A 24,594-nucleotide genomic window follows, 5' to 3' on the forward strand; every position below is an offset into this window, starting at 1 on the left:
CTAGCACCTGGCAGCAATTAGCCCTTAGAGGTTCTGTGACAGGTCCTCTCTGCTCAGCTGAGTTAACAGACCACAGAGATGTCAGCAGACACTGCCATCCCCACAGGGCGTTTCCTATCCTCAAGCAATTTCTGCCCTCTGAGAAGCGAGGCTTTGGGGAGGGGGAAGGGTACATGATGAGATTAGAGCACTCTCCCCTCAGGCTTTTCACTGAATGGTTTCCTCCCCAGTCCTTTCTAAAGGATCCTGCTGAAAAGGCCAACAGAAGGAAGCTGTGTGCAGGCTGGCCGGAGGTAGGAGGACCATCAATCAGGTATTTCCCCTGCTGTCAGAGGCCTCTTCCAGGCAGGGTGACTGCACCCTCCCAGCTCCAGGTACAGACAGTACTTTGGCCCAATGAAGAAAATTGTTCATTAGACACCAGGAACTAATTGTCACCACATTTGCCAACCTCAGTGTTATACTGACCCTTTTTCAGATTCTCATTTGATTTAAGAGGGGTCTGGTATATGATGTCCCTGCCCCTCCTTCCCACAATCCCCTTGCTTTTTCTGAAGCAGGGCAGTTATCACTTGGTATTCATTTGCGTATAATTGCGAGGGCAGCCTCAATACAGTACAGTTGCTGCAGCTGAAACATAGTAGGTGTTCAACAAATTGGTTATGTAATGCTGTGCTGGGCTATGCTCCGGGAGGGAAGAGTCAGGCCCCGGGCAGGTGGGGTTCCAGGTGGGTGGAGGTAATGGGGTCAGGGTAAGGGGCTGAAGCAGAGGCTGTCACTCCACTTGGCCCTGCATGGCACTTAGTCTCAGCCCTCTGAATTAGACACCTGATCTCCATTGCCCCACTCATGGAGGTTACATCCTAAAAATACAGTCGTGTTAGTTACTCCTGGAAGGGAGCTTGAAGTCACTCTTTGTCTTGCATACCTCCTGGGGCAGGATCCTCACTACCTACCAATGAGATCTGTTTTAACTATGCTTGGGAGGCATTTCTCAGGTGGTAGGGAAACCGTCCTCTGTCTCCGCTTCTCTCTTCTTAGGAGCATCCTGCCCTAGCTTTCTCAGAGCAGGCTGCCCCTTGCTTCCAGAGAGCACAGCCTTGGCCCCACAGCAGGCACTGCTTCCTCATCCTAAGCACCTAGAAGGTGAAGGCTTCCTTGCCCCCAGACAGCTGGAACACGCATGTGTATGTGTTACAATCAGACACAGCTCTGCTAGGATGTAAAGGCTATAGACTATCAGCTTGCTGCAGTCGACGCAGTACCCTGTTAACATGTAGGGCTGGACAGGTGAAGGTGTCCGGGTGGGCCAGCCATGGCTACCTACGACCTCACAGAGCTCAGCCCCAGCTCCTATCAGATCATTTGTGTTGACATGTGCATACACACAACCCCTCCCCCCCAGGTTGAATGCCCCCCCCCCCCCACACACACTCCCTGCTGCCCTCTTCCTATAGTGTGTAGCCTTCAGGGAGCTTGTCAGCAGGAAGGAAGCTGCAGGTTGTTCTTCCCCAGAGGTGGGGGGTGTGGTCCTGATTCAAAACCACTGTTGCCTGAGGTTGCATAGAGGTAATGCTGCCCAGAGCTCCAGACTCGCTCCAGTGAGCGAGTCCCAGAGTGTAGGCTCAGTATGTTCGCTAACACAGCCCTTACCTCAATTCCCTACCTCCTCTGATCTCTCCTCTCTAGTGCCACGGTCTGATTTACCTTAGTCACAACGTGCGTACAGGATTGGGGCCTTAACATCTATATGCTGCGTCGCCTTAGAGATGGGAGAGCCTTGTATCTGTTCATACAATGCTCTCTGCTCAGACGAAGCCCGAATGGGTGAACTTCAGGCATCTGAGCAAATAGTGCAATGGACACTTGCCGCCAAGGAGAAGTATTTCCTACTCGCTTGCTTGGCTCTTTCCAAACGTGTAGCACAAGAACTCTAGGGCAAACCACCGCCTAACCGAGGTTAGAAGCGCCATAGGGTTAGGCACAGAAGGCGAGCCCCTACATTTACAGAATCCCCGGGGCAATTGCTATAGCAGTATGAAGGCCCTCTGTAGGTGTCCGATTAGGGTCGAGAGACCTCCCCTCTTCCTGAACCACCTTTCTGGAAAACCGGCAAGAGAGGGGTACTCACGGGTCGTGTTGTACTTGATGCCATTGAAATACTCGGGGCACGGTCTCTCCACCAGGGCTCCGGGCGTGCTCTGGGGCCAGCAAGTCCCGATCTGGTCTAAGGTCGTGTTGCAGTAGGAGTAGGGACCTGGTGACAGGAGGGAGCGCAGCGGAGCTCAGAGGGATGGCCCGGGAGAGGCGCGGGGTGCCGCTCAGACCCGCTCTAGGAGAGCGCGGGAGAGCGAACCCACGTGTGGCTAGTCCGCTCGCCTCTTGCCTACCCTCGGGGTCCGGGGGCACCCCCCAGCCGTCCAGGAGCAGCTCTTCGGCCAGCGACAGGCTGCAGTTGGCCTCCAGCAGGCTGTGGAGCAGCGCGGCGTCCATTGCGCCCCGGAGCCGCGCGCGGAGGGAGTGGGAGTGCGCGCCCCGCGTGGCTGCGAGGGAGCGGGCGCGACGGGGAGCGGCCGGAGAGCGCAGCGTCCAGGTCCCTGCCCGCCCACCCCGGACCAACCAGGCAGCTCCGGGGCGCCGCAACCGATCGCGCTCAGCCGCCGGAACCAGGACCTTGGCCAAGAGGATCCGCGAGGCTCAAGGAGCTGCGGGGCGGCCCGCTCCACCACGGCCAATGGCGGCGTCGGGGGCGGGGCTCTGTCTCCTGCCCCGTCGGGCCCTCAACCCCCGGTGCGTTTTCAACCCCACAAGTCCTGAGAATACCCGCCAGGCCGGCTACCTACAATCTGGGGAGGCCGAATAGCTCATCTGAAGGTCCAGGGTCTCAGGCCCCAGGGCTGCAGGAGACCCACGACAACATCCTACACCGGTAGCCAACCAAAGTTGGGCGGCTCTTGACCAGAAATTTCTTCTCCTGAAGGAGAACATTAGAGCTGGGTAGGGGCGACTGGCCAGTCCTGGAGCAGATTTGTGCCCTGGGGGAAGGAAGTGGATTGAAGGGGCCGGGGAAGGTAGCAGAGAGGTCACCAGAGAGGGTCTAACAGAGGTGGAGAGTACGGATGGAGTAGTAGGCTGCACTCAGCCAGAGCTAGGAACCAGGAACAGCATCAGGTTCCACACACTGACAGATTTGCCACCAGCAGCAAGATGGGGACATCTAGGAAGAAATTAATTAAAATTATCTGGAAGACTTGAAGGTCTTAGTGTCCTGGACACTAGATAGAGTAAGTGAGAGGTGAAAACATGTCTCTCTTCCTTCTGGATTCTCTGAGGAGGGGAGAAAAATTCAGTCTTCCTCACCAGTAGGTGTGGAGGAGTGATCATCTCTGTAGAGAATCTACTGGGCCCCCCAGCACTGTTTGCCTGAGGATTGGTTGGACCCAACGGCCTTGGAGTGCTCAGGATGGGCCTATAGCTTGTGCCTGTGAAGTGGGTAGGCCTATAGCTCGTGGTGTGAAGCAGGCCTAGGTTAGCATAGGTGTGTCTTGTTCTCAGTCCAGGTTCTGCTTTGTCTCTGCTCTCCACCATGTTGCTCTTGCCATCTTGGGTTTTCTCCATCAGGACTGTTCTCTAGCATCCTCCACAGCCCACAGAGCCTGTGGTTTTAGAGGCTCTAGAACCATTCCGGTGGCCCCCCTGAGCCCTCCACTGGAAACCAGGCACTGGTGAAGGGCTAAGTCCCCCCGAAGAGGCCAGTGCTGCAGGTGGAGAGAGACAGAGAACAGGCCAGCGCCTCTGTACATGTATTCATGTTCCTGTCACTCCTAAGCAGAGCGAGTGAGTTCATGAGAGAGTGAGTGAGCAGTGAGAGCAGGCGGAGCCCTGGAATCTCTCCAGGACCTGCCACTGGCAGGGAGACTGGCAGAGCTACCAGATAGATCTATCCTCTGCCTCCTGAATGGACAGCTAGGGCCCTGGCCCAACTTCCGGCAGAGCCTTAGGCCAGAGCATGACTGGCTGGGCCGGTCCTCACAGGGATGTAGTCTCCTTCACTAGCGAAGAATGGCCCCATACACAGCATCACAGAACAGACAAGGAGGAGGCCACGCCAAGCTCAAAGGTAACTTTATCTTCAGAGTTCAGAAGACACATACCATATTAAGAAGGTGGTGGGTGCCAGTGACATGCTGCTTTACATGCAGAATTCTACAGAATAGGAATCAGCCTAGGTGACCTGCATTGCTTAACAGAGTTTCCTCCAGAAAGTGACCAGCTCAGTGTCAGGGCCAAAAGCTACTGTGCACCCTAAATGTGTGAACAACTAAGATCTCTAGGATCCCAGGATATGGTACCATTTCTTCATAATCTCCTATTTACAGGCACAACTTTCCATCATTCAAAATGTAACATAAGGAAACCAAGGGACTTCACAGCTCACGTTAATGCTGGCGAATGGGTGGACATAGGGTCCTAGGGCTGCTAGCCAGTCCTATCACAGACCCAAGATAGGCATGAGGAGACAAGTATTTGGAAAGTCTGTGTGTCCTAGGCTGGTGGGGCCAGAAACATTGGAGAGTCGGTTTGGGGAAGTGTGTCTGGTGCCAGAGAGTGCCTTGTTGTCATGAACGGCCTGGGGTGAGGCATGAGATCACCACTGATAACAGCTATGGTGGTGAAGAACAGTGCCAAGTCAGCTTAGACACATCTGTTGCACAGCCCCATACATGCTGTCAAATAGGACCACAGAGCACACCACAGAGGCACTCTACTGTCATAGACGGTAGACTCAGACAAATTACACCCCCACCACAAAAATGCCAAGAGGGCAACAAGGTTTACAGGTACAACCCTTACTTCTCTGAGGGGCTGTCCTCCATGAGACTGTACAGACAGGAAGTCTATTCAGGGATAGCTAAAGACAGGCAATAAGGTCTTCCGGAAGTTATAGTGAGGTGTGGGGCATCTCTGTTACCCTATGACGTGGAGGGGTGTTCTAGGCCACCTCTACCCCAAGCTTGCCTAAGGACAGAGGAGGTGACATGGTGGATCCAAGCTGTGGGATCAGGAAAGGCCTGTAGTGATCCTCCCACCACACAGTCAGTGTACGATTGGGCGGCAGGAGATCCAGAGGAGGAAAAGCCAATTCTTTGTCCCATTCTGCCAGGCTACACTCATCTCTGGATCAGCTCAGCTGGGCTCCCGTTTCCTCCACAGGGCAGATGAAAAGTACTTTTATAGCTATGATATATCATTTTACTGCATGATTGGCTCCTCGTAGCCTCCAAGGTGAAGTCTGTGTCTTTGGCATTGTAAAGAAGACACTTGTGATCATTCCCCGCTCCACCCTGTTGCTGGCTGAGACACCCTTTGGAAGACCCTACTTTCATGAGACTTCCGGGCCCTGCTGTGCCCACCATTTAGAATGCCCTCAGCTCTGCAGTCCAGTCCAGCCTCTCTCCTCTTCCTTCAAGCATTCACTTGTGGTCTTACCTCTCCTGCCCCTACTGCTCAAGATGCTTCCCTAATACTTCTATTTGTAGTGGCTCATGTAGGTCCCACCAAAGCGCTGCCAACCTGAGACTCCATGGTTTCCCAGAGTCCCCAGCACCCTTCAGAATGTTCCAGAGATGGTAGCCATTGCATGGGAAAAACCAAGTTCTTTGGCCTTGGGGCTGGGAAAAAACCCAGGGTTCTGTCTCTTTGGCCAGACTTTGTGCCCCCTTGACTAACACCAGTATGCCTCTCTGTGCACACATGAGGGTGTGTGTGTGTGTGTGTGTGTGTGTGTGTGTGTGTGTGCGCACAAATGTGCATGGACCTTGGACTGGAAAGTTACCTCAAAGATTACTTGGATGCCTTTGGACCCTTACATTATCTATGAATAGAATAAATAATATGCTTCCCAATAATGTCCTAGCATTTTTCAAATAATATGTAGATGCGTGTGTGATGAATAAAATAGAAATATTCCATTAAAAGCTTGTTGGAATTCATAATTGCTCTCCTGACGGTGTGTATTTTTTTTATTATTTATTTGGACCACGGGGGTGTACAGCCAAATTGGTCATAGTCTTTGATTCATGGTCTCTTGTCATTATCAGCCTACACATGGCCTAACTCTATTTTATGGTCTCTTCTTTTATGGGGGTTCATGTATAGCAGAAACTGTAATGAGTGGGCCACCCAATCTGGAACAGATATTACCAGTCATTCCTGCATTTATCCATGCCTGCCTTCCCAGAGGGAGCATTCTCTTGAACGTTACATTTGTCACTCCCTGGCTCCTATTTTTTTCTTCAGTTTTTTGCATGTAAGATTCTCTGAACAATTGTGAGTATGGTTTTGCTTGGTTTCACACTTTTTAGTCATTGTACATTCTCATAACTAGTGGGGACAAGATAAGAAACCACTCACACGTGGGGATTAGAGAAGCAATTTCTGCAGCCCGGCAGACATCCTAACAGTTCACAAGTCCACCCCAGGGCCGTGGCTAATGAGGGATGATGTGTCCCCACAGTGGCTGCTAGGCAGCGTCAACAGCAACGTGCAGGATGAATATTTAATGACACGGGGAAGCATTCACTCTCAGTCATTAGAGAAAAACAGGTTAGAGATATGGACACAATCACAGCTCATTTCTGGTGAAAAAAGAAAACAAAATGAGAAAACCCCCAAATCTCCCCCCAAAAAACAACATGAGGTTCTGTGGATGATGAACTCCTAAGGGACACAAAACACTGTCAAAATCGTTGGTCCATGAGATCATGAGTTCTTATCTTAGGATTCAAAAAGGTCCTCCACCAAATTTTGTATAAATAGTATGGGTGCCTTTTGATGTATGCCTTAAACATTAAGCAGGGGAGGGGGGAGAGGGCTGGGGTCAAAGAGGAGGACCTTGTCTCTGAGCTCAGGTTGGAGGTGGCCCATCCGTGATACCTTTTCAAACATTGGGGTGGGCAAGGAGGGCAGATTTGTCTTTGAGTAGCAGTGTTGCCTCAGATGGCCAAGTTCAAGAAGAGGTGGCACTTCAGAAGTAAGGAACCTCTGGTCCTGTCAATGTCTGCTAGACATGGTCCATGCTGTCTGTCCCCACTGCCAAAGTGTGCCTCTCACATAGACTTAAACCTTATTTCTATTAGGTGAAGAAACAGAGACACAGACTGAGTGGGGTCCCTCCAAATCCATGTGCTGAAATCTGAAGTCCCAGGACCTCAGAATGTGGCCTTAATTGGGTCTGGGGTCTTTAAAGAGGTGTTTCAAAGAATATGAATGCAATTCGGCCAGTTGGCCCAATCCAATATGATGAGTGACCTTTTAGGAAGAGGAGGTGGGACAGAGTCTCTCAGAGGGAAGACTTTGTGAGGACAGGAAAAGTCTGCAAGTCAGAGAGAGAGAGAGAGAGAGGCCTTGGAATAACCAACCCACGCCACCACTTGGCCATGCCCTTCCAGACTCCAGAACAGGGAGAAAATGGGTTAGAATCCATCAAACTACCCCATACAGTGAGTGCTCTGTCACGGAAGTCCAGGAAACTCATAGAGACAGGCGACTTGCCCAAAGCCCCACAGCTGCTGGATGGAGGAGCTGGGACAAGAGTGGCCTGTGACTCCGAGAGCTGAGTTCTGAACAGCCCCACAGTAGAGATGGAGGTGATAGGATTGAACTCTTTGCTGCCTGCTTCAGGTTGTGTTTGGATGTCCAGGTCTGTAGAACTCTTGTCCTCTTGAGCCCTGACAGAGGCTCTGTGCCACAAAGCACCCTCACCTTACCCAGCCCTCACTGTCCTGGAACTCACTCTGTAGATCAGACTGGCCCTGAACTCACAGAGATCTGCTTGCCTCTGCCTCCTGAGTGCTGGGTTTAAAGGTGTGCACCACCACTTCCTGGGTTAGCCATCCCTCTTTCCCTGCTGTTTCTGTGGACCAGCCCTTGGAAGTCAGGAGAGGGGGTGGGGCCCTGGAGATATCTCCCTAGGGCCCTGCACTCAGCATTCTTCAGCACTTTTCCTGACTGTGTGAATCAGCTTCAGGAAGCCTCAGAGGGTCAGCCCCCAGAGCCTGGCTGCTGTTTCACAGGGCCATACTAGGGTGAAGCCTGTAGCCACGGCAACCAGAGATGTTTTTACACCTTCTGCTGGTCTTATCTTTTGACTGAGTTTGAAAGCAGAAGGGTCACCCTCTCCTTGGGCTCCCGAACACACTAGTCTTAGCCAAATTTTTCAGGTGCCCATGCAGAGACAGTGAGCAAGAAGAGGCTGTCTAGCCCAAATCTTGTCAAGAGCCTGAGAGTCTCAAATGGGGAAGGATACTATGTGAAGACCACGATGAAGACACCAAGCCAGGGCTCTATGTGCTACCTGACCTTCCTTGTTCAAGCTCCAGGGCTCCCCTCAGCTTCCAGGACTACTGCAGGATGGGGTGGGGGTTGGAAGGGGTGCATACCTGAAAGATTGATGAGCGTCATGGTCCTATGGCACTGTTGCTCCAAAAGGGCCCACAGGGGCTGGTCCTGGGGCACCTGGCCTGGTCTGGCCACCTAGGAGGGCAGAGGTGAGGGTTACTGTCCAGGTCTGGTTGGCTGTGGACAGCATACGTCTGCTCCCACCCAATAGAGGGACAGCTGAACAGGTTGGTGCTCAAACCCCCTTGGAAAGCCGCGCCCCCATCTTCCTTGTTGCCCCGCAAAGGCTGTGATCTGGGAAGGAACACCTTTGAGGCAGGAGTCTACTCCTTCCCTCAGCCCCAAAGCTGGTTCCTCCCCCACTGGATGAAATGCACCAAGGCTAGTGCCCTGCTCTCTATCACCAAAGCCCCCAGAAAATTCTTCCAGATGACCTTCTGTGTGTTAGGTCCTGTGATGACCTTAGGTGTCTCAGCCAAGGCGAACATATCCTATGCTTATAGAGAGCACAGAGGTGGGAAAGGCAGGCTGCAGTTTATCTTTTCTGCCCCAGATAGATGGGAGAGTCATAAAGGGCCTTAGGTTAATACATGGGAGAGACAACTAAGCAGGTCCTGGAGGGCTTCCTGCAAGAGGAGGAGTTTGATGCTAGTGGAAGGAAGAGCAGGTGAGAGGAAGGACTACAGTGCCAGCTCAGACGCCCATCAGGGAGCAGATGTGGCAGCGGACATCCAACCCAGAAGACAAAGCCATCTAGGATCCCATCTTCCAGGAAAGTGTTGAGAGTGATTGCTGGGCACCATGGAGAAAGCACATGGGGGCATGTCTGCTCTGGATGAGAGCATTTTCTGGTGAGAATGATGGATCAGTGACCAGCTTTACTGAGGGGAGCTAGGGTAGCAGCATGGAAGAGATCGTGATGAAGTGGGTTTTGAAATGTGAATAGGAGTTTGCTCAGCTGATGAAGGTCCCTGCCTAAGTGGAGAGCAGAGCATGAGCAAAGGCAGAAGTAGGGAAAAAATGGCATCAGGCTGGATGAGAGCAAAGCACTCTAAAATCCTAACCTTGGCCTCCAGCTCCTCCCAAGACCACACTCCTCTTACTCTGCAACTAGCATGCCAGTGCGTGTTCGTGTGTGTGTGTGTGTGTGTGTGTGTGTGTGTGTGTGTGTGTGTGTGTGTGTTCATGTGTGTGTGTATGTGTGTGTTCATGTGTGTGTGTGTTCGTGTGTGTGTGTGTGTGTGTTTGTGTGTGTGTGTTCGTGTGTGTGTTCATGTGTGTGTGTGTTCGTGTGTGTGTGTGTGTGTGTGTATGTGTGTGTTCATGTGTGTGTGTGTGTGTGTGTGTGTGTGTGTGTGTGTGTGTGTATGCACACACACGCTTTTGGGTTCCTCCCAGCCCTGTCACTTTTGATTCTGAGGCTGCAGAAGGCATTGTTCCCTCAGCAAGCAGCTGTCTTTCCCTTGCTTGTCAGGGTTTCTTTCCTGGACAGCTGGGCACATGTTTGCCCCAGGATGTCCCCACAGGCTGAAGCCCCCAGACATCACATTTAGTTTACTTCCTGGACTGGGGCTGAAGGCTGAGCATTTGGTCTCCCCATGCTGGCTTGGAGCTGCTGGCTAGTAAACCCACCATTCAGATGGCAAGCTTGTGCCCACATAGCTTACTGGAACCTCACTAATAGCCCTGGGTGCCCAGAGAAATCTACGGCAGGGGCAGGTGTGTGTGTGTGTGTGTGTGTGTGTGTGTGTGTGTGTGTGTGCATGTGCACACATGCTAGCATCTATCTAGATCTTCCTGGAGGGTCAGGCTCCCAGGGAGGCAATTGAAGTCTAGAGCTTGTACCATGTCTAGCCAGGCTGTGCACCTCAGATGCCATCTCCATTTCTCAGAGACCCCACCACAGCATCTGTCGGCCCAGGTGTCTCCTCTTGCCACCTGCTCTGAGCCCATAGGTGTGAGGGTGATGTTCTCAGGACTCAGGTGATGTGGGCTTAACCTTGTCTCAGATGTCTGGTCTCAGACTGTGCCAGGTCTCTCGTTGAGCAAAACCATTACTGAGGGTGGGCACAGGGGCACTGTGCTCAGCATAGGGGCGCATTGTTCCACCTTAGGCAAGAAGAAGAGCTAGCCAGAGTGAGCTTTTAAATCTTCCCACACCTTGGCTCTGTCTCTTCTAACTCCTCCTTCTGTGGGTCCAAAAGCTGGCATAGCCAAGAATGTTCTTTCTCTCTCTCTCTCTCTCTCTCTCTCTCTCTCTCTCTCTCTCTCTCTCTCTCTCTTCCAGGGTCTGCTTGATTACATTTGACTCAGTTCAAGCCCATGGCACATCCTGCAGGTGCCTATTTTGAGCAGAATCCCTGGTGGCAGTTGAGATTGTGAGTGAACAGGGAAAGGATAGCATTGTGGGCAGTATGAATGGAGCTTCAGACATCCCCACATTCAGTCTTCTAGGGGATATTGCTGCTACACTGTGTGGCCTTGGCAAAGCTACCAAGCCTCTCTCCTCTCTGGGTCTTAGTCTTCTTATCTCTTCAATGGACAAGCTCCTGAAGACATGACCTCCACCTCCTTCACCAGGCTGAGCCTTAGTAGTGCATAGTGAATGGTTGTCAAGACATCTGAGGCTCTGGGAAGCCTGGACTGAAAACTGAATCCAAAGGGGGGATGAGTGGGGAAGTATCGGGATGAACAGTAAGAAAATGAATGACTCCATGAAGCAAATGAACAAAGGCTCAAGGCAGCCAGCAGAACCTGGTTAGGGATGCTGTTGGAGATGAGAGGACATAGACCAGCAGAACCTGGTTAGGGATGCTGTTGGGGATGAGAGGGCATAGACCAGCAGAACCTGGTTAGGGATGCTGTTGGGGATGAGAGGGCATAGACCAGCAGAACCTGGTTAGGGATGCTGTTGGGGGATGAGAGGACATAGACCAGCAGAACCTGGTTAGGGATGCTGTTGGGGATGAGAGGACATAGACCAGCAGAACCAATTTAGGGATGCTGTTGGGGATGAGAGGGCATAGACCAGCAGAACCTGGTTAGGGATGCTGTTGGGGATGAGAGGGCATAGACCAGCAGAACCTGGTTAGGGATGCTGTTGGGGATGAGAGGGCATAGACCAGCAGAACCTGGTTAGGGATGCTGTTGGGGGATGAGAGGACACAGGCCAGTAGAACTTGTTTTGGGGCACTGCTGAGGGAGCGGGAGGCGGTGGGAGATAGACACTTTTCTGCATAGTCCTTGCTGTGTGCTGGCCTCAGCTCTAAACTGCAGCCCAGGAGACAGCTCATTTGCTCCTTGTCACAGCTTCTGAAGGAGCTGTGAATAACCCCACTTCACAGAAGCCAAGGCCACACAGCAGGTAAGATCCCAGGGCAAGATCCCAGCCCAGACCACCTGATATATGCCTGGTTTATTACACACAGGAAGAGTGGTCCTATAGAAGGGTGCAACTCGAGATGGACAGAGGCCAATAGGACATGAGCCCAAATGTGGCACTCAGTTGCCCCACCAGTAAGAAGACCCTCGCTGGCCACATAAGAGCAGAGTGGAAGGGAGGGAGGCCTCACAGAGAGCTGAGTGGACAGGAGGCAGGTGCAGCTTGTTCGGGTCAGAGTGCCAAGTGGGGAGGTGAGAACTTTGCATTGTGATATTGGGATATGGAATAGAGCCTCTTTTGGCCTTGATCCCTGGTCCACTGTGACATGGAGCTCCTGAAGCCTGAAGCCCCCATGACTTTCCAAGTGTCAGGGGTCCTTTCCCCCTTCCTCCACATCCACCAGCATCTGGAACAGATGTTTTCCTGAGGCCTTAAGCTGTTCTAGTCCGGTAGGGGACTCAAAGACTGGTTATAGGGCCCGGGTTGCCCACAGGCTCTCTGAAGCCCGAGAGCCTGGATACATGCAACTGTTATCCGAGAGGCCCAGCTAAGCCCTCAGGGAAGATGCTGTGCCACCTCCACAGAGGCAGTGTCAGGGAAGAATGGAATCGCAGAGGCCCAGGAGGACTCCAGGGAACTAGGAACCTGCTTGGTATGCAGAGAACAGCCTTTGTTTTCTTTGGTCATCAGCTTCCATTCCGACTGGCCAGCTTTGACTTCTACACTACTCTTGGCTAGCCTGGGACCAGAGAGCTGCCTTCACCTTCACATCTACCACAGGAGTCCCACTGCCAGTCAGGGTCCACATCTATACCCAAAGTCCCTCATCGTGGCTGCCTGGTACATAGCAAGTGCTCAACAAATGTTTGCTGATTGACTGAGTGACTGGATAGATGGATGGATGAGGTCTGTTACCCGGGCTAGTCAGAGTCAATGCCACTCCCAGTTCTGGGAGCTTGAGCTTGGGCTTTTGCTGTTCCTCAGGTTGCTTTTGCTTTGATGTTTCCTCAGAGGTTAGGCTGTGGGGCCCATTTCCTGTCTCTAGGATGTGCCCTCATTAAGGAAGACAGCAGAGGCCCTGGCAGGGAAGAAGGCGGGAGACCAGAGCCAAGCCTCCAGCTGTTCTTCCTCTACCTGGGCCCTATCCAAGCAGAGCTTGTGTTCCAGGGGCCACCGCGCAGGAGCCAGGGGGTCTGGCTGGACCTCCTCCTCCTCCTGGGTCTGGTGACGCGTTCCCTCTAAATTTAGGCCTCTGCCTAAGCCTGGCAGATTTATAGACCTCTAGTCTTGGGCCTGCAACCGGGAATCAGCCCCTCCCTGCCTCTTCTTGCTGCTGTCCAAGGTCAGGGAAGGAACCAGGGAGGCAGAGCTCCTCCCACTATCCGGCTCATTCAGTGTGTCCATTGAACTGTGCTCAGCGAGGCAGTCAGGAAGAGAGGAGGAAAAGGAAGAAGGGGAGGGGAGGGAACAGGGAAGGAGAAGGGCAGAGTGGGGAGGAAGGAGGGAAGGGAGGGGGACTAGGAAGAAGGGAAGACAGGGTAGGGAATAAGTGAGAGAGAAAAATGAGGGGGATGGACAAAGAGGAAGGAGGAGGAGGAGGAGGAGGGAGAGGGAGGAGGAGAATGGGAAGGGAACAGAAGAGAAGGATGAGTCTGGTCCCATTGGGATTCAGGCAAGGCAGTAACGGAGCTATACCTCCTGCAGATGGGACAAGGCAGTTTATGGAGAGGCCACCACTTTCTAGAGCATTGGGGTCAACAACCTTAATGAGAGACTCTCAATGCTCAAATGTAACACAGGGTGTGGGACCTCAAGGGAGGCTTCTGGTGGTCTGCTCACCCCTGCGGTTTGCCAGTGGGACCCTCGGGAAGCACAGGGCACCTAGCTGGAGCCCCACATGTTCTGCACAGGCCAGCTGCACAGAAAACCTAGCAAAATCCAGATGTGGGGCAGGCAGTCCTCCTCACCCCTGTAGATCTAAGATGCCATCTTCAGAAGTTAGAATTTTGGATAGTCACGCCAGACACACTGTTTCCGACCAGAGGAAATAAATGAAGAGGCTGCTGAGCCCCACTATGAATCTAGAGTGGCCAATTCAGGGCTGCTGGGTTCTGCAGAACCCAGTAAGCAGTGTCCACAGACAAATTACTTCAGGAAAAAAAAATACTTAAACACTGGCAAAATGGCCAAACCAAAGAGACTAAATTAGCTGATTAGGTTAGAAAACACTCAGAAGGGAGTTGAATTTTTGGTGGAAAGTCATTAGATGACAGAGCTTCTGGGAAATGGCCTTGGTCATGCTGTATTCTTGGCAAGGGGAAGTGTAGAGGGAGATGCAGAAGGGTGGGTATGAACTCAGGTTTGGGAGAGGATGGAGTGGATTATAAGGTCCAGTTTTCTACAGCTGTTTGGACACAGCCAGTGGTCTCTGTGTCTCCTTCCTTTGCTGGGCTTCTCTGGATGAAAACCAGCATCTGGGGTAAGGGGCTCAAGAGAAACCACCCCTGTCCCAAGGTGAGGGGTTGGAACTGGCTGAGAGGGGCTGGACTCCTGGGCCTTCGCAGAGGTAATGGCAGCTAGGATGTCTTTATTTGACATGCTTAGGACAAATGTCTCAGACTTGGGAAATTTCCCAGAATTTGGAATATTTATATGGGCTTCACTGGTTGAACATCCATAATCCCCAAATTTGAAATCCCAAATATAAAATTTACTTTAAAAGTCTGGAATTTGGGAGCACTTCATCTAGGATTCTTGCCCTGCCTGAACCACTAGTCGGTGGACCAGCATAGGACCTGGCATGCACCATTCCTCTGAGGCCCCCAGAGGCCCTCAGAGGCCCTCGAGGGTAAGTTGAAGGCCCTAGTTCAAGACTGGTTATATCCTCCAGGCTCTGGAAGAGCAGAGAGGGAGAGGGATATTCTCCCTTCTCTATGTTGACCCCTCTCCTGTAAATGAGATCCCTCCCACTTCTGTTCAGAGGTCTCCCTATGCACTTGGGATGTAGATCGCTTCTGCAGGCAAAGCCCTTAGGTCTGGCTCCTGATAGCCTCCCCCAGCCCTCCTTTCATAGCCACCCCAGGCTGCTGATCGGCCTCTGCCTCCTCCCACCAGACTTCTCTACTTCCCGCCAGGGTCTCTCACACCTTTTCTCTCGTTCTGCAGACCCAATTTACAAAGGTTATAAATACACACTTCTTTGCTGTTCTTCCTGCCAGAGCCCTTTCTGGCTGTGAGCACATCAGGACAGAAGCCCAGGGTGGGCTTCCACAGCTGCAGCCTTGGTCTGTGGGTCCTTGTTACGTCCAGATTGGGTAGGTGAGAGAGCTTTGCGCTACATTCCTCCTGCTGCTTTTCCTCCACACTGCTGCCTCCATCTTAAGTTCACATTTCCCTGGGGGCTGAAATCTCAGAAGAGTTGGCCAAGGACCCAGAAATCAATCCTATTACCAAGAAGGCCTGGGGCAAGGAAGGGGCTTGGGGGTCAGAAAGACCAGGGTGTATTTATGCTCCATCTGCTGGTATGCTGAGTAACTGTGGCAAGGTACTAATTCTGTCTTAGTCTGGGGACCTTAGCAAAGGTGGAGGAAGGTGTGGGCTGGTCCTGAGGGATGTTGAATATCATGGCCCATACCTCTGTCTGGTACCCACCCACCTCTTGGCCCTGGCCGGGCCTCAGGGAGGACAGGGCCCTGATGTCCTCACACCTGACACTCACACCTAGAGTTTTCTCTATGTAGGCACAGTGCCTCGGGGCTTGACTTGTATCTTCTTAGTTATTCTTTAGGATAATCCTACTGAGAAAGTGTCTTCATTTTCCTGATGAGGAAACTCAGGGTGGGTAAGTTGGAGGAGCCTGCCCAAGGTGGTAAAAGCCGTACAGCTTCAGATCGCCAACCCTAGGTGTCTGTGGAATGACGGTCTAATGAATCAGTCCTGGCACACCTGGGGATACTGAGGTCCAAGACGCTGTCCCTGGAGCTACTCCAGGACATGCAGGACTTCTAGCTTGGCTCTGTCTCATGGGGTCATTTGAATATAGTTTTTCATGAGAAGGGTGGCCTCAGGAAGGTCACCTTGCTCTCTGAGCCTCAGTTTCCCCATATGTAAACTGAGAAGACAGTTGGAGGTGGATTGCTTCTGCACCTGTTTCTGGGAGCCACCCCACTTCCTCAGCTCTTTCTTTTTAGCTGCCCTCCATCCTTCACACTAGCTCTTCAGACAGCAGGTTTTCTCCTGGACCTCTTGCCCGTGGCTCATTTGGTACTGGGTGGGGGTTAGTGGAGGTGAGGGTAGGCAGCAGTGAGTGGGGGTGGCTCTCTGGTGATTTGCTGGAGAAAGAGTGAAAAGAGATCTGGGGATCATCAGAATAGGTGGAAGGGGCTGTGGGGGAGGGGAGGCTGGGCAACAGAGAGAGAATTGCTAACCATGAAGGATTGGTTCTCTACTCCATTCCACGCTGTCACCTCAGAGCCCCATGCTCATGCACACAGGACTTCCTCTCTTGTCCTAACTGATGTCACTCTCCTTGTTCCTTTTCCTGACCCCTCTGGGTATGAGACTGTCTCATTTTCAGAGACATGGATCCCCAGTGCTACCCAGCCACCAAATCCGGAGACTCCCTTCTTACCCTCTGTCACAGAGCTGGGAGCTCCCATTCTGATGCCCCCAGTACACCCACTCAGCCACTTACCTGGAGCAGCGGGAGCAGGCAAAGCAGGCAGAGGAGCCGTGCACTGGGAAGACAGCCTGGAGCCCCCATGGGACACCAGATACTGCCGCTAGGGGATGGGGACCAGAAGAGGCTGCTTCCCGAAGGAGGTCTGCCTGGTCCCTTTCCCAGGCCTGTCCTGCCTTGCCCGACCTACGGGCCAAGGTAAAGTCCTGGGCACCAGGGCATTCTTCACCCGCCTCCCCCAGGGTAGCAGTGACACCACCCCACAGCCAGCCGCCTCCAAGTTATTTATAGCTGGCTCTGGGCAGCAACTTCTGCAGGCGGCCTGGGGACAAACTCCAGTTCCCAGAGCAGGGCTTAATGTGCATGGTCTTCCCACCAGCATTGCCAGGGCTGTAGTTTCTCAAAGCCAAGAGCCAGGAATAGAGAGGCAGGGTGGTCCTAAGGATTCATGGGGGCTTCCTGAGACCATCTGGACCAGCAATCCCCGTTGGTTTGAGAAGTCCCAATTACCCACAGAGCTTCCAAACTGGTCCATAAGCCTACAGGAGCATGGAGGTCAGCATGTTGCTGTAGCATACAGGAAAGGGCTGGACAAGGGGACTAGAGTGTGATCCAATCACAGCACAGTTTTTCTGTACATTTGAACTTAATATCAAAACAAAAATGCTTGAAAACAAAAACAGCCGAAGCAGTGAGAGCATGTTGGGGAGGGGAGCTCCCCGAGATTTGGACCACAGAGATTGGGATAGGGATCCAGAGTCCTAGAACCAGGTAGAGCTGAACATCCCTGCTCTCATTGGTGACAGGTGCAGATCTGTCTGGGAAGCACAGGCAATGTTCCTGGCAAGTAGGCCTTTTGTGCATGGGTTAAAAGCTTAAGCAGTGGTTGTCCTCAGACTCTGAGGGGAAGGCATTCCAGGAATGTGATTAAGAAGTAGGCACAGGCTTTTCCCAGCCATCCATCCAGTAGAGACTGTGGAGAACTCAGCCTGGTTCAAGACACTCAGACACTCCATGCTCCTTCGGTCTTTCTGCCTAGTCTATTCCTGCAGGACCTCTGCTCCATCTCTCTGGGCAGACTTCTCCTCTACCCTCTCCCTGAAATCTCAGGGTCTCAATGGGAACTGCTACCACTCACCCATTGGGACTGTCCTCCGATTTCCCTGCCTGGATGAGTGTGGCCTTTCCTTCCCTTTTCCTCTTCCCTTTTCCTCTTCCCTTTTCCTCTTCCCTTTTCCTCTTCCCTTTTCCTCTTCCCTTTTCCTCTTCCCTCTTCCCTCTCTTTTGGCACAAAACTTGACCCCATGGTTGGTGCAAGGGAATCTTCTTGGGAAAAGCTGAGGAAGAACGGAGCAAATTTCTTGTTCATTTTGGAGATGACAGGGGTAGGGAGGCAACTTCCTTCCCAAACCCCAAGCAGGAAGTGTCTTTACTGGACTCAGGTAAATGGCTTTGATCAGAGGGTGCTCTTGTAGGAAGTAAGGACTCCACATGACCTGGGGTGGTGGCCTCTGAGAGAGTTGACTGGGCCAGCAGGAGAGTGTGTAGTTTTGTTGAGCCCAATTTGTGGAGCATGCCTGGGATCTACCTCCCAGTGAGTGCCAAGATCGAAGTGGGTGTCCTCAGAACAAACATCACAACCTATAGGGTAAGGGAAGGGAAGGGAAAGAGAAGGGGAGGGGCGGCATATACATTCAGTCCTTAGCAGTGTCGCTGTCTTGGCTTTCCTGAATTTCCAAACACATGTCCACACCCAGTCTGGATCCCTGTTTGAAGAACTGCCTTCAAAAAACTAGATTTCCTTTTTAAAAAAAAAACAGTTAGAATCCCCAAGTATCGAGCAGTGTGTTTCCTTCCAACTTCCAGGGCAGCCCTGGATCACTGGCAAGAGACCTTCGCCTGGAGGAATTATTGACTCTGGAGAGCTCCCCATGGGACCAGGATGGAACTTCGCCTAAGATCTTTCTGTCGACTGTCCTGTATCACCCCTCTCTTTTGTTATTGCTTCTCTTATTTTTTTTTAAAGTTATAATACAATTATATCATTTCTCCTTTCCCTTTTCCCTCCAAACTCTGCCACATGCCCCATCTTGGTCTCTTTCAAAGTCATGGCCTCTTTCTCATTAACTATGTATATACGTACATAGTCTTAAGTATGTAAGTACAGCCTGCTCAGTCTGTGTAATGTTATTTATATATATATATATGCTTTCAGGGCTGACCATTGGGTGTTGCACAGCTGACTGGTGTCTAGAAAAAACCATTTCTCCTGCTCTCAGCATTCCTGAGTTGCCTGCCGTTCTTTGTGTAGGGCTGAGGCCTCCTGGTCCTTCCCTCATCCACTTTAGTATGTCTTATGTTGTTGTCCCTGTTCAGCTCTGGTTTAGGCAGTCAGGTTGGTGAGACTTTGTGGGTGTATTTGCAACATGAATAGGAGACACAGTCTCATAGCAAACTCCCTGATCCTCTGGCCCTTACAGTCTTTCGCCTGTCTAGCCCACAATGTTCCCTGAGCCTTGGGTGTAGGTGTTGATTTGTAGATGTATCTGTTGGGACTAGACTCCAAAACTCTGCATTTTGATTGGTTGTGGTTTTCTGTAATGGTCTCTGTCTTAGTCAGGGTTTCTATTGATGCAGTGAAACACCAAGACCAAAGAGCAAGTTGGGGAGGGAAGGGTTTATTTGGCTTACACTTCCAGATCATAGTCCATCATTGAAGGAAGTTAGATCAGTAACTCAAGCAAGGCTGGAACCTAGAGGCAGGAGCTGATGCAGAGGCCATAGAGGGGTGCTGCTTACTAGCTTGCTTACCATGGCTTGCTCAGCCTGCTTTCTTATAGAACCCAGGACCACCAGCCCAGGGATGGCACCACCCTCCATGGGCTGGGTCCTACCCCATTGATCACTAAATGAGAAAATGCCTTAGAACTGGATCTCATGGAGGCATTTCCTCAACTGAGGCTCCTTCAAATCTGATGACTAGTTTGTGTCAAGTTAACACACAAAACTTACTCGCGAAGTTTCTGTCTGTTGCAAAGAGAAGTTTCCTTGATGAGGGATGAAGGCTAAACTTATCTTTGGGTATAAGGACAAATATTTAGAATGTAGTTAGGGATTATGTTGGCTAAGTAAAGTGGTGGTTGTAGGTTTACCTTCAAGATCCATGACTTCACTAGCCCTGGGCAGTTGGCTAGATTTCCAGTACTAGGTATGGTTTCCCTCTTGTTGAGCAGACCTAATTAGAGAGCTGTTGGTTGTCGCCCAGGTATGTGTACCACCACTGCTCCCTTAGGATTATTGTGCCATGCTTGTTGTTGATGTGGTTCACAGGTGTCACAGCTGAGTAGGACCATGGTTGCTTCTGGAAACTTGCACAGCACCTTCTTGTTCCATGAAATCTAGTCTTCAGGGAGGAGGCTTTTTAGTCACTTCTAGCTCAGGGGCCTCTGTGCCCTGTGTCTGAAGTGCATGGTGTCTTCAGCAATAGTGGTACACCTTCCATCTTTGAAGGGCAACCAAGGACAATAATATCCTGTAATGTTTGGGGAATCTCTTGCACAACCCTGACCAACATCAATAGAGGGCTTCTCATGCTTGGTTTTAGAGTTTTGTGACTGGTCATTGGCTCTAGAAGAAGCATTGCCAGCTCAGATGGGAAAATTTATTTTAAACTCTGTATGTGTATTTATAAACTGACTTAATGAGTATTAACAGGTATTTTTAAGTAGATAGTTAATGATATGATTCCTTATGGCTTTTTCAGCTATCCTTACTGTTATTCTACTCTCCTTTATCCTTCTTCTGTATTAATCTCCCTCCTCCTCCCTAATTAGAGCCCACCCTTTTTTCTCATTTCCTCAGTCAGGTAGGTCACTTCTACCCTGCTATTCCTCTTTCTATCCCCGCCACACACACCCATGCCAGTAATGATCTCTTTTTATTTTCCTGGTTTCTACAGTTACTCTAGGATATGTACTTACATCTGAAGATTTGAAGCTAGGCCCCTTAGATGAAATAGAACATGCAACATTTGTGTTTATGGGTCGAGGTTATCTCAATAGGATCCTTTCTCATCCCTTCCATTTACCTGTAAGGGTTATGCTTTAATTTTTCTTCTTGAGCTAAATAATATTCTGTAGTGTATCTGTACCACATTTTTATTATCAATTCATTGGTTGAAGGACATTTCTGTTGCTTCCACTTCCTCTAGTGAGGCAAACATGAAAGCCACTACACTATGGAAACAAAGCTCCATTTCCCAGCTATTGTGAATGGAGCAGCAATGAACATGACTGACTGAGCAAGTGTCTGTGGAGGAGGGTGCTGAGTCCTTTGAGCATATGCTAAGGAGTGGTACAGCTTGGTCACGTGGTAAATTTATTTTTAACTTTTTGAGAATTCTCTACACTGATTTCCATAGTGGCCTTCCTGGCTTGCAATCTCACCAACAGTGAATGGAGAGCTTCCCCTTACCCTACATCCTCTCCAGCATTTGTTGTGAGTTGTTTTGTTGATCTTTATCATTCTGACTGGGGTGAGATGAAATCTCAAAGTTGCTTTGATTTTCATTTCTCTAACTGCTTAGGATAATGAATATTTTCTGAACTATTTCCTAGCCAGTTCCTCCTCCTCCTCCTCCTCCCCCCTCTTCCCCCTCCTCTTCCTCTTCTCCTTCTCCTCCATTTCCTCCTCCTCCTCTGAGAACTATCTGTGTATTCAGGTCTCAGACCCAGTTTTTGAGTAGGTCATTTATTTTTTTCTACTCTTTTTTTCTTGAGTTCTTTGTAGATTCTGGATATTAATCCCCTGTCAGCAGCATGGGTGGCAAAGATAAGATCCTGTCCTGTGGGCTTCCCCTTTACCTGGTTGAATGTTTCTTTAGTGGTGCAGAAACCTTTTAATTTTATGAATTTTTGTCCACTTATGTCCTTAATTCTTGGGAAATGGAGTCCTATTCAGAAAGCCCTTTCCTACACCTGCATCCTGGAGGGCCCTGCCTGAGATTCCCAGCAGTTTCAGTGTTTCAGGTTTAGGTCTGCAATCCAGTTGGAGTTAGTGTTTGTGCAGGGTGATAGACACAGGTCTAATTTCATTCTTTGGCATGTAAACATGCAGTTTCCCAGCACTATTTGCTGAGGATACATTCTTTTCTCCAGCATATGCTGACATCTTTGTCAAATATTAAAAGCTGAAGTTCCATGTACTCGTGTTTGGGTCTTTGGCAGGACCAGCTTCTGGTCTGAATGAAACCAGAGGCTTGAAAGCCACATGGCCCTCTCCTCCAGTGAAGGAGCTTTCCAACAAATTTTCTCTGTTGCTAGGGTAATTTTGTATATGTTTTGGGTGCTCATCTCCCAGGGAGCTCTGAGAAATGCAAAGGAATGCCTGGAGAATCCAGCGTAAAAGGCTTCCAGAAAGATGTTATAATACACTGTCCCCAAGCCTTGGAACCAGCACTTTTAGGATAGTGTGGGCTTTCTATTAAGCATGTGTGTGACTATGAAAGGAAAAGGTGACTTTGAAAATTGGGGGCTTCAGGACTTTGAGTTGCACATGTCTTGGAGCAGGGGGCCATCAGTGCTCAGGACACCTACTTAGGCAGCAGGATGGTCTTGGGTTGAGGATAGAGCTTGAAGTGAAGAAGGCTGAGTGGGCTGGTTGGTGAGACATCAGATGGTCCTCTCCACTCAACAATGAGCCTCAGAAAAGGCAGGACCCATGATAGCCAGAAGCTCCGACTGCCCTTAAGACACCACCCTACCCCAGCTCTTCTCTAGGACCAGGCATCACAGCAGGGGAGGAACCTGAGTCACACTGAGGGAGTCCTCCTCACCTTGCCCCCACCTGCCGCCAGGAAACATGCACAGCTGTGTGAAGCTATTATGTGGATTGGAGTTGCACAGGGTTAACCTCAGATGCGGGCTGTTTTGCTGTGAAATTTCAGATATAATTCTATAGCATTGATGAGAAAATGGGTACTGATTTTGCTCATTTTTATTTTTATTTTTCTCCAAAGTTTCCATGGAATATTACTCCCCTCTTCTCAGATCCTGGTTTAGGAACACTAGGCCTGAACACCAGTAGAGTGGTGTAATTCCACCGACATCTGTCTTTAAAGATAAACTAGTCACCATCTTTGATTAACAGCAATAGATTTAGCCTTGGCAGAGGCTTTACCAGCTCACAAAGAAGCTTTGGACTCCGTGCCTGGGGACAGCTGCAGGGGTTCTGTTTTCTGAGCTGGTTTGGACTCTGATCCTGGAGTGGCACTCCAGCCTGACTCCAGCTGTGGTGTCTGTGGTTTCACACTTGTTCCCTTGTCCCATGTGGAAGCTCCTCCTAGGAGCAGGGCCCAAAAGCTGGCCTTGGCAGAAGCCCGTGGACGGGATCCCAAGGGCAGTGCAGGACAGGTTGCTGCTGGCCCCTGGGAGGAAGTGGCCTATTCAGGGCCTTCAGGAGCCTCTCTGTGGGACCTGCTTCTTTCCTGGCTCTGCTGGTTGCTGTGGAGTGTGATGCAGCTTGTTTCATCCACCTTTTCTGCTTCAGTCCCTTCACCTATAAAGTAAGACAGGAATATGCCTCATAGAGGATACTGGGAGGAGCAAGATGGAACCTGTGTGGATACTGCTGCTAAGAAACGTGAAGGAATCTGGTTGTTTATGGCTATGCATTACTTTACAATGAGAGCACTCAGATATGCGTGACAAAGTGACCTTATTGTCGTGCAAGCCCCACAGAGTCTACCAAGTTGGCTACCATGCTACCAAGGGATACAATGTATGTGGTCCCTTCTTGACTGAAAACATCAATATATGCTGTGGGGCTGTCACTTTTTTCTTTTCGCAGCCAATGGAAACTACTACACTCAAGACCTCATGCAAAATATGGCCATGGGTGCCTAGAACAGGGCATGTCCTTAGCAAGCATTGGCTGAGTGATGGAATGCATGGGAGTCGCAAGGTAAGAAGCATGAACTAGTGAGGGACAGAGGGACTGTAGGAGCCCATCACAGAGTAGGACTCTGCTCTCACCTTCTCTGACTGCAAGAGCTTGGACAGTGGAAGATAGTCACCATTGGAATGTAATACTAGTTGATTTATTGAGTAACTCCTAAGTGCAGGGTGCAGGGAGGGCAAGAAGACACCAACTGTTGCAGCTTGGTGGGGAGGCAAGTTATGAGACCAAGATCAAGTGATGGAGTGAGGGTAATCACCAGACAGTGGATCAGGAAGGTACAGGGAGAAGTTGCATGGCGCTGGCTCCTTAAAGGTGAGGGAGGGCAGTCAGAGGGGTGCTGTGATGCAAGAATGGGTTACAGAGGTCAAGAGGACAGGCCAGAGCTGGGTGGTGCACGCCTTTAATCCTAGCACTCAGGAGGCAGAGGTAGGCGGATCTCAGTGAGTTTGAGGCCAGCCTGGCCTGGTCTACAGAGAGAAATCCTGTCTAAACAAACAAACAACAAACAAAAGACAGACCAAGACCTGCCACTGGTTTGTCTGAGAGGGTTCTCCCCTGGATGGGGGACTGGGGGAGGTAGACGGATAGCGGTGGGTGCAGCTGCCTCAGGGGCATCAAAATGCCACTGAGTTTAAACCATAGACGTTTAGTTCTCAGTTTCAGAGCTAAGGAGGTCAAGATGAAGGTTCTAGATCCTGGGTCTGGACCTACCTTCTGGTATGTAGACTGACTGATTCCCTTGTGTCCTCACATGTAGACAAGCTGTAGAGTTAAAGGCATTGATCCTCTTGTGAGGATGCTATCTATATGATATCGTTACCTCTGAAGGATCCACCTACAACTCCATTGCCTTGGCAACTAGGACTACAAGTAGACTTGGGGGGGGGCAGGACACACATTCAATCCAAAATATGGGTGAAGTGGGTGAATAGGAAAGGCCCTCAGAGACTCGTGTCTTTGAATGCTTGGCCCATAGGGAGTGGCACTTTTAGGAGGTGTGGCCTTGTTGGAGGAAGTGTGTCAATGCATGTGGGCTTTGAAGTCTCAGATGCTCAACCAAGGCCTGCTGTCACTTTCACTCCTGCAGATCAAGATGTAGGACTCTCAGCTACTTCTCCAGCACCATGTCTGCCTGCATGCTGCCATGTTTCCGCCATGATGATAAGGGACTCAACCT

General features: G+C 50.7%; 1 protein-coding gene across 4 annotated transcripts in view; it reads right to left on the reverse strand.

Annotated features, from left to right (window-relative positions):
• Positions 1 to 16,711, reverse strand: part of Crhr2 (corticotropin releasing hormone receptor 2) — a 41,969-nt gene extending 25,258 nt beyond the window's left edge. For 2 of the 4 annotated variants that reach the window (XM_036180222.1, XM_036180221.1), the window contains exons 1-3: positions 16,476 to 16,711; positions 8,442 to 8,535; positions 2,132 to 2,257 (exon numbers count right to left, since the gene is read on the reverse strand). In XM_036180222.1, the coding sequence (XP_036036115.1) occupies positions 2,132 to 2,257; positions 8,442 to 8,535; positions 16,476 to 16,544 (289 nt within the window). In that variant the 5' untranslated portion in view covers positions 16,545 to 16,711. Of the gene's footprint in view, positions 1 to 2,131; positions 2,258 to 2,390; positions 2,688 to 8,441; positions 8,536 to 16,475 lie in introns of those variants that run through there. The other 2 variants (XM_036180224.1, XM_036180223.1) reach the window with 1 other exon arrangement.
• Between the last annotated feature and the right edge of the window lie 7,883 nt (positions 16,712 to 24,594).

This window comes from Onychomys torridus, chromosome 3 (genome assembly GCF_903995425.1).
Source record: "Onychomys torridus chromosome 3, mOncTor1.1, whole genome shotgun sequence".
In the NCBI taxonomy this organism is placed as follows: Eukaryota; Metazoa; Chordata; class Mammalia; order Rodentia; family Cricetidae; genus Onychomys; species Onychomys torridus.